Source organism: Amphiprion ocellaris, chromosome 23 (genome assembly GCF_022539595.1).
Source record: "Amphiprion ocellaris isolate individual 3 ecotype Okinawa chromosome 23, ASM2253959v1, whole genome shotgun sequence".
NCBI classification, from domain to species: Eukaryota; Metazoa; Chordata; class Actinopteri; family Pomacentridae; genus Amphiprion; species Amphiprion ocellaris.
In genome coordinates this window covers 14,615,268-14,632,258 of record NC_072788.1, presented here as the reverse complement: position 1 = coordinate 14,632,258, position 16,991 = coordinate 14,615,268, and the positions used below count along the sequence as shown (strand labels likewise).

Sequence of the window (16,991 nt, the reverse complement as noted above, 5' to 3'; positions counted from 1 at the left end):
GTAAGATCTGGGTTTAATAACACTGATTTAGTCTTTGGCTGATGGGAAGCATCTGTATTTGTTGGGTTTTCCAGCATTTTTTTTTTCATTCCAACCAGGATATATGAAACCTTTGAGGAAAATTCTGAACTATTGCAACCCTGTGACTTGACGTTTGCTAATCAGACCTGCTGCAAAGTATGCTTTGTTACAAGAAGCAAAGTTATGAGAAAAGATTTTGACCTTTTTTTTATTGACAGAAATGAGTTGCAACATAAAACGGGCACCGCAGTCGATCAACCGCTACTCTGCAACATTCACATTATCATGCAGTAAAGGTTTTGCACATTTTTGCCAGTATATGTACACCACTGTCAGGTAAGTCTTATCCTTTTTATCCTCTTTACACCGATGCCTGTTGTTAGGATTAACGATAGACCTCAATACATCCGCAGTGCACAGGTGTCTCATATTCTGGCTCTTCAGACCACCAAATTCCATCTCTGTGAAGCACTTAGGTCAGCATTTCTTTTTAAATGTGCTCTTGAAATGAATTTGATGTGTGAGCATGTTTAGCCCACACTTGATTGTCATCTCTCTGATTGGTTGCAGCTCTCAGTGCAGCACAAATGACACCTTGAAAGATTCAGGTTCATGAAAGCACCAAGCATGAACCTGAGCAGAGGTCCAATTAGAACAGTAACAACCTGAGGTGAGTGTGTTTAGGCTTTTTAAAACACTAAACCTGTCATTTAGTGACCTTTTGACTTAAGATAGTAAGTCTGTATTTACATGTGTGACTGGTCCAAAAGCACAGGACATCTAATTCTCATGAACAGCCCAAAAACCTTGTCTTGTGTGATAATGTGAATGTTAACAGACATTTCTTCACATCTTGTCAACATTTTTAAAGCTTGTGCTCATGATATAACTGGCTCTGAACAGGTTAAGTGATAAAATCATGACAGAAACTGGAATGATTAATTCCTCATTAGTGCAAAAATCAATCTGTCACTGGAGGTACAGTGCTGACTGTACCTCTCTGTGTTTGTGTACTGCACCAGGCAGCAAGGTAGGCATGAGTGGACCACAATCTTCACCTTGGACCAGTCTGGAGATTTGGTAATGGCTGTTAGCATGTGAATGTATGGTTTTAGTTTGCTCCAGGGTCCCTCCAGCCTCCAAATGTGTTCTCCAGGTAGAGAGCCACAGCGAGGGTGAGATGGTCCTGCAGCTTCCCACCAACAACCTGCACACCCAGAGGCAGACCTTCCTCATTCAGACCCAGAGGGCACTGTGTGATCGGCAGTCCCAGGATGTTAATGATGCCTGGAGATGGACGACAGGATAAAACGGTATGAGGAAACTGACAATTAGAAATAACTACTACACGTTATGTTTTGATGGGATAATATGCTTTAAAATTAATTAAATGCAGTAGAGATTCAGTAATTTTGTTTTCAAGACCATTTCTGAAGGTTTGTGTAATGTGTTTGCAGTCAAAAATAATTTTGCCAGCCTCCAAGAACTTCGCAGCAGTGTGTTATTACGTCATTGGACTAGAGTTAATTTGGGATCTTCCCTCTTCCTGCTATCTGAGTTTTTACTAATTGTGCTGTGTTGATGATGCACTTTGTCACATAAGATCTATATTTTCTGGTCAAGAACAAGACGTCCTGCTAAAGACTGGTCATCAAAGGGCCCTAATCTCAACGTTTTGGAGTCGGTCTGGGATCACATGAAGACAGAAGATACAGAGGCAGCCTAAGCCCATAGAAGAACCGTGGTAAGCCCTCCAAGATGCCTTAAACCAACAATCTTTTATGTACCGGTAGTCACACCAAATATTGACATAATTTAGTTTTTTTTTTTTGCTCTGCTTACTTCACTTGAAATGATTAACCCTCTGAACCCTATGTAGAGCGTTTTGCTTTTGATATTTTTTATTTATCATGGACTAATTTTTCACTGTAACAGACATTTCTGCACCTCCATGTAAATAGCAAAACCATAGCCAGAAGTGGGAGAACTCAAGCACCTTTTGTGCAGTATAACATAGTCGTAGTACCATTAATAATAAAGACAGGGGTGAAATGAAAGTTGAATTTCTAAAAATTCTCCTCTCCTAACTGCTCTGTGTAAGTACAGAGCTGCTGTTTAGGCAAAGTCCTCGAATTTCTGTCATGTGGCACAGAATTTTTAAAAAATACATATTTTTACAGAATCTGGTCATTGCTAAGAGCTTACCCTGTAGATTAAAGTGATTACGAGGAAATATCCAGATTTTAAGCTTAGATGTTGTTAAGTTCTCCAACACAACAAGTTCCAGATGTCTAGTAGTTTAAAGATAATCAAAGTGGAATATCTGATGATTCTTGGTGTTTCTAGTTTCTGGTATGATAAATGATGCACTTTTGCAGATGGTTTTACACAGACCATGGCTTTCAAACCCACAGGCAGGTTTTAGGGTCCAGAGGTTAGTTTGAGTCGCAAATTCTTACAAATAAATCTAGCTGCAGTGTGAAGAAACGGTTTCAAAGATGCCTGAGCTTTGCTTCTACTATGTCGTTAGTTGCACTGACCGGTGTAGGTGAAGTCAAAGGGTCTGAAGAGTGGGTGGTGGTGTTTGGGTGCCACTCTGGGGTGCGAGGGGTAAAAAAAAACACCATCAGTGCCGAGTAGCTCTTCTACTTCCTTCTGCAGTTTCTCCTTTTGCTGGATGATGAAGGATGAGGCTTTGGAGCTCCGTGTCACTTCAAGCAGGCCCACACCTGTAGGCATCACACTTTTAATGATGTATTTTTCAATTTATCCAATATTGAGCACTTTTCGTAATAGTGCAGCTTTATTACCAATAATTAACATTTTATTGCACCCTTCAAAACAATATTAACAAATGAAGACAGTAAAGTAAAACTTAATTAACATAAATTAAATAGACAATGTCCATAAATGTACTTTTCCTCTTACCAATAGCAGCCAGTGTGTGTTCTGATTTTCCTATCATCCATTTCAGCAGCTCCCACACAGGCCACGCTGGTCGGCCTGGTTCACCCATCAGCTCAGCAAATGGCTTGGGAGGCTAAGTGAAGAAAACATTTTAAACACGGTTATTTTGTGTACCTAAGGTCACATAAAGTACACAGTGTGTGCCTATTATATTTCCATGGTATAAGCACAGAGCTGTTCCCATTCAACCAGTCACAGTGTGTTTGCTATTTTCTGTTGCCACCAGACTCCAACCTGCAGAGGGATCATTATCAGGATGGTAACACTAAACTGTGCCAGTGTTATCTCACCCGGCTTTTAATTAAACTGAGTGATTTATTAGTCATGGAGTACTTCAAAACAGCGGAAAACTCTTGCACAAAGCTCATAAAATATTAGAGACAAATGTGCTTTTCATGAAATCATCTGCAGGATCTGATGCCTAAAATATTACATTTAAAATCCACTAGTCCAAAATGCAGAAAAAGGAAAATAAACTTCTTAGAATAAAGTAGATATGTGTTACTATTGTTTTCTGAGTAATGCATAGTGTGGCCACATAATTTTGTCTAGGTTTTTGTGCAATCTAGGATAAATTTGGACCTCACACTGTGTGGGAAGCCTGATTTGGTAAATTTTATTGGCTTATCACACATTGTTGACATGCATGTTCAATCATAAATGTTCAAACTTCAGCTGTCAGATAAACGCATATAAGCAAAAAAGTGTTAAAAGTGTTTTCCTCTGAAATGTAGTGCAGTAGAAGTACAAAATATCAGGACTCCGATATACTTAATTAAAATGCAAGTATGTGTGTGTGTTTCCCAGGTCCCCCTACAGGTGGCAGTCTCCAGTGGCAAGTCTTGGGGATCCATGTCTGAGCTCAACATCCCTCTCATCTTTCCTTCTGCTTGAGTCTGTCCTCCTCCCTCCCTTTAACTATTTCCACCACCATTCCTATGTGCTAAATCTTCTTTCACTGTTACACATTTACTCGCTCTTCCTTCATCACAGTGTGTTCTGTGTGCACGCACTTAAGATTGTGTGGAGATAATCTGTTTACACAGTCCCAGTATGAGGATTCAAGGCCACTTCTGGTGACAAAAAACAAGTCTTCTCACTGTAAATCTTTAATCTTAAGGTTAGTGTACGGTTAGGTTTAGGCAAGTAGAGGTTCAGGTTAGGTAAAGTCTGCAGGACATTATTCTGAGTTAATGTAATGTTCTCTGAAGAGGTGCTCTGTGTGTGCGTGCGTGCGTGCGTGCGTGTGTGGTGTGTGCTGGCAGCTAAACAGATTAGTGAACCAGTTCTGCCAGCAGACTACAATAGGTGCTGTGATGGAGACTTGGCCTGCTTTCTTTCACTTTCACACGTTTTCTTAGAGAGTCTTGGCAACAGCAACCTAACTGATGCCTGTTTCCTGCTGTTCTTTCCCACGTGGGAAATGTATATAAGACTGTCTGCTGTAAAGTAGTTGTTCTGTACAGACACACAGGGAACTGCTGCTCTGGATCAGGTTGTCAGGTGACACTACCTTTCCCTCCTTGTCAGGAAGACCCATGTAGGTGTCCCAGATCTGGAAGCCATAGCGGAGCTCCGGAAACTGCACTTCCTGGACTTTCACTCCGAAATCGGCTTCCAGACGCCTCACTACCTATGGAACATTACATGGGGATTTCAAATCTGAAAACTGTCCTAAACATTGTTGTGGCATTTCTGATAAACTCAAGAAAATCCGTTTTTTGACAGATGAACTCAGCACACCTTCCTCTGAATGTCTATGAGGTCTTTGCTGACCGGGTATGTAAAAGCACTGCCGCCATCATGAGGGATGGTGAAGAACCGCAGCTTCTTGAGGTCAACCTTTGTATTTAAGGACAACCTGTACAGGAAAGTGACATTTGAACACTGTAAATTGTTAAACCATTCTACATCACAGACCAAAGGTTATCAAACACCTTCAGGGTTTTGGCGTCTGGGCTACACTTGTCATCTCAAATCTGATCAAAGTCCACAAAAACAAGCCTCACTTGACTCGTAACCCTGTAAGGCACTGAGGCCCATAGTCGAGTCTGCCTGTTCGAGGAAAACCGCTTGTTTGATTCAGGATAACTGTCTATGCTTGAAGCCGTGTATCCATGTTTACACACTGGAAGTGTTCGTCTTTGCCTTTGCTGGCCACAAGAAGAATAAGAAGATTTCACTGCATGTGGCCTATTATCACATCCATGAAGCAAAAAAAGAATTAGCACTAAGGTAGCTGCAATCACCTGCCACAAAAGTATGACTCTGCGTGCGTGCGTGCGTGCGCCAGATGATTGCCATATTTGCATTGTAACAATTTGATTATACACACAACAGACATGACATATTTCCCTCCCTGTTGCCTGCAAGTACGTCTCATTTATCATGTCTATGGTATATGTGCACAGGCAAAGAGAGTATTTCATAGAAACCTACTGTGTAAGCTGAGTCTTTCTAAAATACAGTGGTGTTGAAAGGAAAGCTTCTCTGAGTTGCGTTCAGAAGCAATAGCAGAGCTCTTACATGTGAGCTTTGGGTCCAGCCATGATCTTGAGCATAGGCAGCAGGTCTTCGGCGTAGCGGCACATGGGACCACTGCTGAGGTACTCGTCCTGTCTGCCAGACGTAGGAGGGTACTGGTTCTCACAGGATACGACACCTGCACGCAGAAAACGGCAGCTACAGCATAGTCAGATAAATTAAAATGTTTTAGGGGGTTTTTTTGGTCATTTGAGGGCGCAGAAACAAGCTGTAAGCACTGACAGCAGCTTTTAAGTTGATTTGGCAAGCAGTCGCTTTTTCATTTAGGCCAGTGTGACATTTTCCAGGACTGCAAGCATGTGAGCATCCACGAGGGTCCAGATGACATAAATTTCATCTTCAGAGTGACCCAAAGCTTTGTGCAGACATCCACATACCCTCCTATTTTCATCTTGGCACCTACTGCACATGCACTGGAATACATTGGCGCTGGACAACAAAGTAGCATAATAAGAACAAGTATGTGTCCATGGTGCACACAGCCGTCTGTGATTGTGTTTGCAAAAGAGTATAACTAGGCCCTTGCACTTGTAGCAGTTACATCCAGCAGATTAGCTCTGTTTTTTGGTCTCTACCAACTCCTGAGGAAATACCTCACTCTGGAGCTGCTAAATGTTTCACTATGATCACCAGCTGGTGTTGGGCAGGTGCTTTGAACAGCACAGAAGCTGCATATTCACGTGAGCGCTTAAATATAATGTATACATTATAAATATAACAAAATATCTGTGTAAGAACAATGGCTGTTAAAGCAGCACAGTGAAAAGGGATAGGTTGGATTAATCCATGTCTCTTACCTGGAGTGGTTTTATGACCAAATATCCCATTGAAAAAACAGGGTATGCGGATGCTGCCACCGATGTCTGAGCCCACGCCGATGACTGCACCTGCTCCTCCCAGTATGCTGCCTTCCCCCCCTGAAGCCAGACATTCAGAGGAGATAAACACAGAGCAAGGAGAGGTGAGTTGATGCCACTGGCAACCACAATCTTTTTAAGAACAGTTATCAAATGCTCCAAACTTCCAAAACCCAAGATGACGTCCTCGGATGTCTTGTTTTGTTCACAGCTCAAAGATACTCACTTTACTGTCACAGAGGAGAAAAGAAACTATATTCACATTTAAGGAGCTGGAATTAGAAAATGTTACTGATTGATTTACTATGAAAATAGCTGCAGATTACAGCAACAGTTGACAACTCGTTGTTACATCTGTACAATATTTTGATATATCTTTCCTTACTGTGGCTGTATTTGAGACACAAACAACAAGAATGTAATGTTCCTGGTCTTGTTAACATTATGAAACTTGAGAGAATTTCAACTGCAGCACTGAGCATGTTGTTTGTTAAAGGCTGGATACACTTCTAAAACCACACCTGGCTCATGCTGCAACAAAGATTCAGTACGCTTACAGTAAAATGGCATGGACAAAAGCCCTTCAAAGTAAATACAAAATATGTTACCAGCAGAGAAACAGTTTCATCTATAGTACAACTAATTGATTTTCTATTCTGTACTTAAAGAAAAGTCAAAAGCAAAAATAATAATGAACTGGACCTTTTAGTTTCAGCAGTTCATTTGGTATTACACTTCTATCGTTGTCAGGATCTGTTTTCTTAACTATAAAAACTGATTTATCATTCCCCACATGCTTCTTCTTTGTCAGTGTCTGACACCAACATTACCCACCAAGCAATTTCACCTAAAACTGTTTGGTCATAAATCTGTGTGTTGTGAAGGATGTTGCCAGACAGCCACAGATGTTTGCGAAGCACTTCACACCAGAGATATCACATGAGATTAATCAGAATTTGGACAGCTCCTTCTGCAGACTCAAAAGGCTTCATTCAGCTTTTCTCACATATTCACCAAGATCTATGAACACACTGTGAAGTGATTCTGTTTAGAGCATCAGAGCCAGAGCCTCCGTGCTGGTGTGTCTGCAGGGTAGAGTAATGTGATTAAAGCCTGTTCCTGGACACAAATAGACTCCAACATAATGAAAATGAATGAATGCTTCAGAGATGTTCACTCCTTCTACCAACATTCACTCGTTAACCCAGCAGCTGCTAACCTGAGCTTCCTCCTGATGTCCTCTCCAGGTCGTACGGGTTGCTGGTGATGCCGTAGAGGTGGTTGTGTGACTCGCCCCACATGCACAGCTCGCTAGTGTTGGTGACGCCCAGCGGGATGGCCCCCGCTCTCTTCAACTGGGCCACCAGTGGAGAATCGACGGTGGCTACGACTCTTCGCCTGGAGATCATGCCTGTAGTGAAGGGCATACCTGCAAGATGGAAACATATCAAATAGTCAGGTGCAGCAGACTTAAAACTACTAGCTTAAAACTTCTTTTTTTTCAGCTTTAATGTCATTTTATCTGATGAAAATACAGTTTAGATGGTGTTTTTAATAAGGAATTTTCTGTTATATTCAGTTAAAAGTTAAAATTGTCTCATTTATCCCAGAACCTGGGTCAAAAACCAGATTCAAATGTTGACCAATGGTAAAACTAGCCTCCATATCAATGTTTCCTAACAGGATTTACAAGGCTGACATACATACTGTATGTTAAAGTCAAAGTGCATGTTCTCGGTGAGTGGGTGTGGCTAGTTAACAGTATCAGTTGCCTCAAATACAGGCCGGCATGTGTAACCAAAGGAAAGTAGCTGGTTTAAAGTGGCTGGAAGGTGATAACCGGATGTTACCCAGGAGGGCAAAGGACTCTTTGACAGACAACGGCACTCCCAGTAAAGGCAGTCGGTCCTCCAGCACCTCCTCTCCTCCAGTCTCCTCCTCGATCAGCTTATCGACCTGGGCCGCCTCCTGGAGGGCAGCAGCGAACCTGGACAGAGGATGTTTCTGACTCAGGTTTGTTGGGGTTAAAGATTCTAATCAAAGAATGTAAATTCCTCAATAATTTTACATAAATAGAGCTCCAACTAATGATTATTCTACTATCATGCTTCATGCATTTTGATTCATAAAATGTCAAACACCTGTGTATCAAGCAGACCAGAGTCTTCATATGTGTCGATTTGTCTGACCAACAGTCCAAAATCCCCAAATATTCAGTTTACTATATAAACTGCTGCATTAAATACTCATATTAGGAAGCTGGAAATGTTTGAATCTTTGCCATTTTAGCTTCAAAACTTTTCCTAAGCCGATTATTTATCAAAATAGCTGCTCGACCAACCAATCATTGCAGCCCTGAGTAAAGTATCAGTAGGGAGAGATGTTCTTTCTTGCCTGTCTTTTACAACAGCGTTCAATAAAGGGTTAACTTCCTGGATCCGGTCAATGTAAGCCTGCACCACCTCCACACTTGACACCTGGAGACACACAACATTTAAACCATGCAAGTGTATGTTAGGATTAGGAAGGAAGTCAAACTGTCAGAAAAAACTACAGTGTATTATGTCAGGTGAAACATGAAACCAGAGGAAAGAAGCAATGGAGAAATGATCCCCCACAAACAGGTTTTTACTACAAATACCAGTGTCAGGATATAGTTGTGAAGGTGAGACAGAGTAAAACCCAAATAACAACAAAGGAGCTTCATTCATATAGTACAGAGTTGCAACTAGCTTTTACTAATACTACACTGTTACTGGCCATTAATCTGTTGATTATTTTCCCAATGAATTGACAAGTTGTTTGGCCCATGGGGGGAATGGTCCATCACTATTTCCCAAAGACCACGAGGATATCCTCAAATGTATTGTTTTGTCCACAAACCAAAGATATTCAGTTTGTTGTCATGGAGTAAACAAAAAAAACATTTTGAAAGACTTAAATCAGAACATTTTAATTTATTCCCCTTAAAATATACTCAAACTGATTAACCGATTAATTTAAAAAATAGTTGCAGCTTAATTACTGCACCAAGGAATGTGGTGGAGTAATGTGACCATCTGCGTTGGTTTGTCCGTCAGTTTGTCTCTTAGCAACATTACTCAAAAACTGATTACCGGATTGGGATGAAATTTTCAGGGAAGGTCAGAAATCACACAAGGACCAAGTGATTAGATTTTGGCAGTAATGCAGCTTATAGTCTGGATCCACGGATTTGTTAAAGATTTGCGAGATAGCGGCAAGGCGTCACTGTAACTATGACAACAAGTGAACGCTATGTCAGCTGCCTGCTGACGATCACATGATTGCGATCCTACTACAAATCGACTGCTGTGGACCACGAATTGTTTAAAGATTTCATCTGTCGGAAATCATACGGCTGAGCAGCCTTGGCAGAGTACTGCTTCTCTGAGTGCTTTTCTTGTTTAATGGTTGCCACTTAATTGATGAATCATTGCAGCTCTAATACAGCGGAGCTGCAGTGCTGTTAATTACACTGTAGAGTATTATCCCGATTGTTTTCTCATTCATTTTTATGTATGTAATGTGAGGAAAAATCCCTGTTTCCCTTCCTCATTGAGTTGAGATGCTCTGGAAAACTGGAGCATCTTTGGCATTTCTGCTTTAAAAAATAACTTCAATTAGGAATCTATTATTATATTTGCAGACTAGTTGATGAATTAAAGCCCTGCTTGACAGGAAAACCTGCACAGTGTACTGCGGTTAAATACAACTGCCCTCCAACAAATACAGGTTTTGTTAGATCATAACAATAGACTTATGAGTGTGTAATTGTGCTCTTCCCTCTGCTATCCCTTAGATACTGCTGATGCCTCCACAACATCCTCACATACAGGTAAGCTGTCATTCCACAGGTGTTACAGTATCTCCTTAAAGGCTGGTAGAACTGGAAACAAAATGAAGCTGTTGGGAGAAGATACCTGCAGACTGAACCAGGAGTGTAGCTGCTTCAGCTAAAATAAGAGTTTAGAATTAATAACATACTTAAATGGAAGAAACTGGCATAAAGCTACCACCTGCCGACGAGCTAATTCCTGAAGTACAACCCGTAAACTGCTTGTGCAATTTAAGTGAGTCTAAGAAATTACTAACATGACGATACTAAAGTGAGAAAGGGTGAACAAACGAGCTGTAAGTCCTCCGTCCAGCCGTGGCTGTCACTTGGTCTGACCGGCTACACACCTCTCTCCGCCGGATCTTCTTGGCGAGCTGCGTCGCTGACAGGAGCAGCAGCGGGTTGCTGACGGGCGGCAGCTTCTTCCCGGACACGGTGGGTCTCCGAGGGGAGAGGAACCGAAGCAGGAGGGAGAAGACTCCCATGACCGCCTTGAAGAGCCATACCTGAGCCTTTTCCAGACGGCTCAGAGCCATGTTTCACCGCGGACAGAAAACGGAAGGTCAACAGCTGCTCAACCGCTGTCAGCACTCTAAGCTAACAGCGGCTTATTTATGGCTGCTGGTCAAGCTAGCTGAAGTTAATGAGGCTGAGGCCGCAACCGGAAAGCTGGTCTTCACCTTCAAAATAAAATTAACAACCAGGTCTATATTACATTTGTAGTACATTTTGGGGCTACTTGTACTTTACTGGAGTATTTCCATTTTATGCTACTCTATAGTTTTACTCCACTAATTTATTACTAACCATATATATATATATATATATATATATATATATATATATATATATACACCATTTACAACAATAAAGCACCATACAAATGATGGTGCCAGTAATTAGAATCCAGTTATATTGTTTACATCATTTTGAAAATCATGGGCACTTTTGCTACTTTGACTTTATTTCAGTACTGGTGCTCTTGTGCAAGTAAGAATCTGTATACAACTTTAAAACAGTAACACTGCAATACAGTTTTTGCAACACAAAAACACTCATTTCTTTCATTTTTTTGAGTTGTCCTTTTACTGTCCTTTTAATTTATAAGAAATGTAACTCCACAACCATGAGATTTGGTGAGGACACAGACAAAACTGTTTCCAGTAGATCAAAATGATAGAATGGCTCCAGCAAATACCAAATTTTTGACTTTTGACCCATGAAAATGGCCTGGGATCTTTCTCCATGAAGTTTGCATATTCTTCCTCTGCATGCGTGGGTTTTCTCCAGCTTCCTCCCACAGTCCAATAATATGTCTGGGTTAATTGGTAACTCTAAGTTGTCCGCTGGTGTGAATGTGAGTGTGATTGTTTGTCTCTCTGTGTTCTCCCTGTGATAGACTGGTGACCTGTCCAGGTGACTGCTGCCTTCACCCTAAGTGGCCTGAGATAGACTCCAGCCCTCGCACGACCCTAATGAGGATTAAACGGTGTGTAGATAATGGAAGCAAATAACTGTAATTTGACATCTTAATCAAAAAATAATAACATGCTTTACTCTTTTTACTGTTTTTGTGTAAAACAGTAAAATTTGAAAATTTATGGATAACAACAACAATTATATTTTAGCATTAAAGATATCATTTTGACTAAAGTGTTTGCACATATAGGCAGATTAACCATTACAGAAACATAAAAAATTATTTTGGTAATCAGCAGTAATGTTAATTTAGGGCAGCGGTCTAATAAATATGCTAAGCATTGCATATCTTCTGGTGAAGTGATGTGAATTTATTTATGTATGACTGTATCAGAGTAGCACTGTGGTAGTACTACTACCTACAAACGTCCAGTTCTTTTAAGATAAACCGAAACATTCCCTGACAGTAATAGAGGCTGGGCTGTACCTGTGCTAGACACTGTATAGTAAAGCAAACTAAAAATGCCATTTGATGTAAATATTATTCAAATAGCGAGACCTCCGCCTGCCAGCTACAAGCATGCAACCTAAAATGACTGCCTACATGCGTTACTGAGGGAGAAGTGATGTGATAAATGAAGGGAAGATGTTACTGTCACTAACAGATAAGTCCCTCTTGTGCATTTCCACCTGCATTTAAAATACTCTGCCATTTTATTATAGGTTATGACAACTAAATTGTGCTGTGTTGTACAGAGGTTTTGTCCAAGTCAGGTTTCTCTGTGGGACATAAAATAATATGTATCTATCTATCTTATCCTATTATTTTGAGCTCATATTTGACTTTTTGCTCCCCAAAGTAGCTACATATGAACATTTTGACTGTAATGTCACAAGGTACCAGCTCAGGCCAAACTGCACTGAAGTAACTGTCTATCAACGCTAGAGGGGAGCATTTGCTAAAGGCATCACAGCATCTGTAATTCCTAGTTGAACATACAGAGCACGTAGCACAAAGGAAAAAAAATGCCTCCGCAATGCAGGTCAGTGGGTTAGTGGAGAATCCATAGAGTCTGTTGGAGTCTGAGAGCTGCAGCATCGACACAGTGTGAAGACTGGAGGAGGCTCACATGATGCATTCATCACATGCAAATTTTACTTCATTTTATGAGCTTCCTACCCTGACTCAGTTCTACCAAAATAAAGACCCAGGCTGGACAGAATAAATGGTGGGAAGTAGCTTAACTCAGGTTCTTGAGTTCTTCCATTTTACATTAATCCCTATTTCAATTCTATTTCAGAGTTAATTTCATTAATGCTGTTTTTAAATTAGTTTTACTGTATATAGAAAAAGCACATAAAACATGATAATTTAAGCACAAAACACTACTACACACTATTTTTGCATAAATTAAATATCTAACTTGCATATATCTGACTTTTTCTGTGTATTTGTTGACCGAAACTGTATTTTTTAGCTTCTACTTATCTAGTAGAGCACCTTTACACTATGCTGCATATGAAGGTAATTAATCAATATGTAAAGACTGGCCACTTTGTTAAATCAGAGTTTCTGTACCTTTTAATTAGATTAGAAGGAAACGGCATTGACCTTGTATAGATTTCACCAGTGAGAGGGGCTTGTGCTCTCACATTGGTGGAAAACATGTTAGGATTCAGCTGTGTGAATAAAAGAAATGTGAAATCAATAGTACCCACAGGATGTCAACAACACACTGCTGAGCTATTTATTGATCCTCTAATTTCAGGAGGGACCTAATTTCGCAGCCAGTTTTGGGACTGGGAGATGGCCGGGAACTATCACTGGGATGAGGTGAGTTCACTTTAAAATTCTGTTAACCGAAGGAAGCAGATGTTTTGCAACTTTAACATGCTGAAACCTTTTGCACGCAGTCGTCGACCTGCAAGCCGTTAACCTATGAACTCACACCTCACAGTTTACACACAGCAAATAAACCGCATTCTCTATTGACAAACTGGTCACAGTATTAAAAAATAAATGTTCCTCAGCGTGGTACACCCAGTCTGAAAACACAAACATATCGCAGTCCCGGCTGAGTGGAGAAAAACAGACAACCTGATCACCTGTAAGGTGAAACCCGAGGCTCAGACAACCACCGGGCATGTAGAGGCAAGAGGGAAAAGCAGAGGAAACGCACAAATGACAGTGTTTGTGTCTGTGTGAAGCTGCAGGAGAAATGCTGCAGAGTGGGAGAAGTTCACAAAGTAATTATAGCTGCCTCTTATTTTCAGGTTGCAGTGTCTTTGCAGGCGGTGCAGCATGTGCTCGGTGATGTTTTTAGGTTAAAGTTAAAGGCTTTGTGAATGCCTGCCTTCAGGGTAAAGTGATATGGGGTCAGTGAGCAACATGAGGATGGCTTTGGGCGCTTTTGCATTGATTTCCATCTTCTTCTCTGTTGTCATGGGACAGACGTCACATGCCTTCCACCTATGGCTCATCACTGTGACTCTAATGTTTTACACGCACACTAGAAACAGCTCCAATATTATCAGCTCCAAATGTTACCGACCGAGAAAAATCAGGTTATTTTACAGCTTCGACCCCCAAATGGATCACATGCAGCATTATCCAGACATTTAATTTTCCTAATGAGATCACAGACATAAACCCCTTCTGGTTCCTGTCATCTCTGAGTGGACAGTAATTTACTTTACTGTTGGTTTTTAATAGGCCTCTTCGCTCTCATCCACTTTCCAGCACCTCCTCTCTGCCCAAGAGACCAACGCAGCCTGATATGTCTGTCCCTTGGGGTGGCAAAACAGAGTGTCTGCACTTTTTTTTGGATCTAAGTGGCCATTTTCATTAGGTAAAACCACAAATACTGAGGTGTTTCTCCAGATTAGTTTTAGCAGTTTGGAGAAAGCTTGAAGTCTGTGGGATTTCAAATTTCAAAAAAAAGTTTAAATCACAGTTTGTTGTTGTTGCTCTACATTTAAAGAGAGAGAAAAAAATGTCAATAAATCAATGTTAAAAGTAAGAAAACATTCATGAACAATTAAATCATTAATTAAAAAGTGCAAAAACAGTCAAGTTAGCAAGAATTTAAAGCCCCAAATCACAGATTTCCGTGCTAGAGATGTACAATCTGTGCAACACGTGACATAATCTTTCCATAATTGTTTGACTTGGACACAATAAAAGAAGAACAAGAAGTAGATGTTGTGCAGTGTAGCAGTGCAACAAAACGGAAAACTGTATAGTACAAAACTAAACTGAGTAGCTCAAAAACACTCTTTAACACAAAGAAACATTTAGAAAAATGTGCCTTTTTATTAGTTTTACATTAAACCATTGATGGCTCACATCTGAGCACAGATTCACTCTTTATTCTACCTGCTTAATGAAGGAAACAGCACTTTCTTGAGGTTTTTAAAGCTGTTTCACCTCCATCCAAAAGGTTTCTTTGGTTCTGAGCCCTTCGGACGTTTCTAACATGTTATTTCTGAATTCATTAATACTTCATTGTAAATTTTTTTTTTTTTTTTTTTTTTTTTTTAATTTTGTGTACTAGCAGTTCACAGTTACTTTACATTTTGCAGTTGCTACTACATTTAAACTGCCGGAGAGCTATTTGCATTTGGTATCTACAAGAAAAACATGATATAAGCTGAAGACTTATTTTGGAGAAAACCTACAGCATCACAAACAGGAGCATCAATGCATTGACAAGGACATTTTTTTTTTCCTTAAATTTCAGCACTGGATCTTTATTTACTCCACATAAATATGAATATTAAAACCTGCGGGATTTTAAATTGCCACCTTTGCCTGAATTTAATATTTTCCCTAACATAAATGAAGACCCTTGTACCATAAAATGATGCATAAGAATCCACCGGAATGCAGAAATTAAAGTTTCCATGAGCTAAATAATAGCCAGCTATATACTTACCTGAAAAATGCAGTTCATGTACCAGATTTTATCAAAACAAATACATCACACATATGAAATTTTTGTCCTACTGGATTACAACGATAAAAGTCAACCTCACCATCAAAACGGACAAAAGTGAAAATGCTTAAAAGCTTGTTCATTTTTTCAGTTTTATAAATAAACAATGCAGAAAAACATTATTGATATTAATTTCTGGGATCTATATTCTGATGTCTTTTTAACCCTCCTGTTGTGCTGCGGATCAAATTGACCCATTTTAAAATTTGAAATTGTGGGAATAAGTACATATTTCCACAGTGAAAATATCCACATTTTCAACATTTTTGGGAAATTTTTGAACATTTTTTGGTGGAAAAAAGAAACGTTTTAAAAAAAATGTTTCTTTAAGAACATCCAGAAAAAAATCAACCAAAATCCAGCGAATTTTGCTGGATTTTGGTTGATTTTTTTCTGAATGTTCTTAAAGAAAATATTAGAAATTTTACTGATAATTATAGAATCACTTCAGATATTTTTAGGAATTTTTTTTGAAGATTTTTATTCATTTTTTGAAAATATTTACTTTTTTAAATTTCTTGCCAAATTTGGGGATTAAAAAAAAAAAAAAAACTTTTGAGGGAAACTTTCAGGGAATTTTCTTTCTGAAGATTTTGCAATTTTGTTATAAATTTGGGGAATTTTTTTGCTGAGTTTTTGGATTTTTTTCAGACAAGGAAACAATATTTTTGGTGCCCGTAAACGAGGACAACAGGAGGGTTAAATGTACTATCACTAGCATCTGGCCAGTAGTGTACATATTGTGTACTTATATTTGTGTTAAATGTACCGTATGTATAGATGCAGCTTAATGTCCAGTTGTCTATCTGGCAGCGGTTTCTCGTCCAGGATGGGAGGAGGGGGAGGTTGAAGTGGAACTAGGGGGGTTGTGTCCCATGTGGCAGCAGCCCCTCTGCCTCACCCCCCTCACCCCTCACTCCTCCTTTGTGTACCGGCGTGCGGGCGCATGAAACAGCTGGTGAGCTCCAAAAAACCAATTACAAAGGCCCCTGGCCCCCCGCCTGGCTGCTGTGAGGGAGAGTGTGATCGTTAGCACCCACAGATGAGTTTTAACGAGGGGCCACCACAGGACGGTCAGATGGGGGACACAGGAGCACATGATGTAGAGGTGGAAACTGACATTTCTGATGCAGTTGAGCTCTGCGTTTGATGTTTTATTTACACTGCAGTCCTGTTTTTGAGGGGCCTTGACCAGAAGTACACTGTAAAAATAGTTTTTATGGTAAAATTCCAGCAGCTGTAGTTGCCAGAATGCTTTTGTAAAATTACAATAAAACATTTTCTACATTTACTTAATGTAATGTATTGATATTGTTGATTGTAGGGTTAAAA

The 16,991-nt window shown here is 40.0% G+C and overlaps 2 protein-coding genes across 2 annotated transcripts in view; one reads left to right on the top strand and one right to left on the bottom strand.

Moving 5' to 3' along the window:
• Positions 1 to 202: 202 nt before the first annotated feature.
• faah2b (fatty acid amide hydrolase 2b) lies at positions 203 to 10,858 on the bottom strand. Its single transcript, XM_023268642.3, has 11 exons — positions 10,593 to 10,858; positions 8,784 to 8,866; positions 8,240 to 8,376; positions 7,609 to 7,818; positions 6,330 to 6,449; positions 5,515 to 5,650; positions 4,732 to 4,849; positions 4,502 to 4,621; positions 2,950 to 3,061; positions 2,562 to 2,750; positions 203 to 1,308 (listed from the first exon to the last, which is right to left on the bottom strand). Exons 1-11 carry the CDS (start codon positions 10,779 to 10,781, stop codon positions 1,133 to 1,135), a joined length of 1,590 nt encoding a protein of 529 aa, XP_023124410.1. The 5' UTR covers positions 10,782 to 10,858; the 3' UTR covers positions 203 to 1,132.
• The window catches only part of tesk1b (testis associated actin remodelling kinase 1b), a 48,341-nt gene continuing 39,612 nt past the window's right edge, over positions 8,263 to 16,991 (top strand). The window contains exons 1-4 of the mRNA XM_035947449.2: positions 8,263 to 8,402; positions 10,210 to 10,245; positions 11,645 to 11,734; positions 13,434 to 13,498. The gene's annotated coding sequence lies outside the window, so the exon portion shown is untranslated. The remainder of the gene's footprint in view (positions 8,403 to 10,209; positions 10,246 to 11,644; positions 11,735 to 13,433; positions 13,499 to 16,991) is intronic.

What these genes read in the sequence shown, in the direction of transcription:
- faah2b (XM_023268642.3), bottom strand. Translation starts at nt 10,781, where the DNA reads ATGGCTCTGAGCCGTCTGGAAAAGGCTCAGGTATGGCTCTTCAAGGCG. An exon ending in GACATCAGGAGGAAGCTCAG is followed by an intron (nt 6,450 to 7,608) that starts GTTAGCAGCTGC and finishes GTCTGGCTTCAG; the next exon opens with GGGGGGAAGGCAGCATACTG. An exon ending in TCATAGACATTCAGAGGAAG is followed by an intron (nt 4,622 to 4,731) that starts GTGTGCTGAGTT and finishes AATGTTCCATAG; the next exon opens with GTAGTGAGGCGTCTGGAAGC.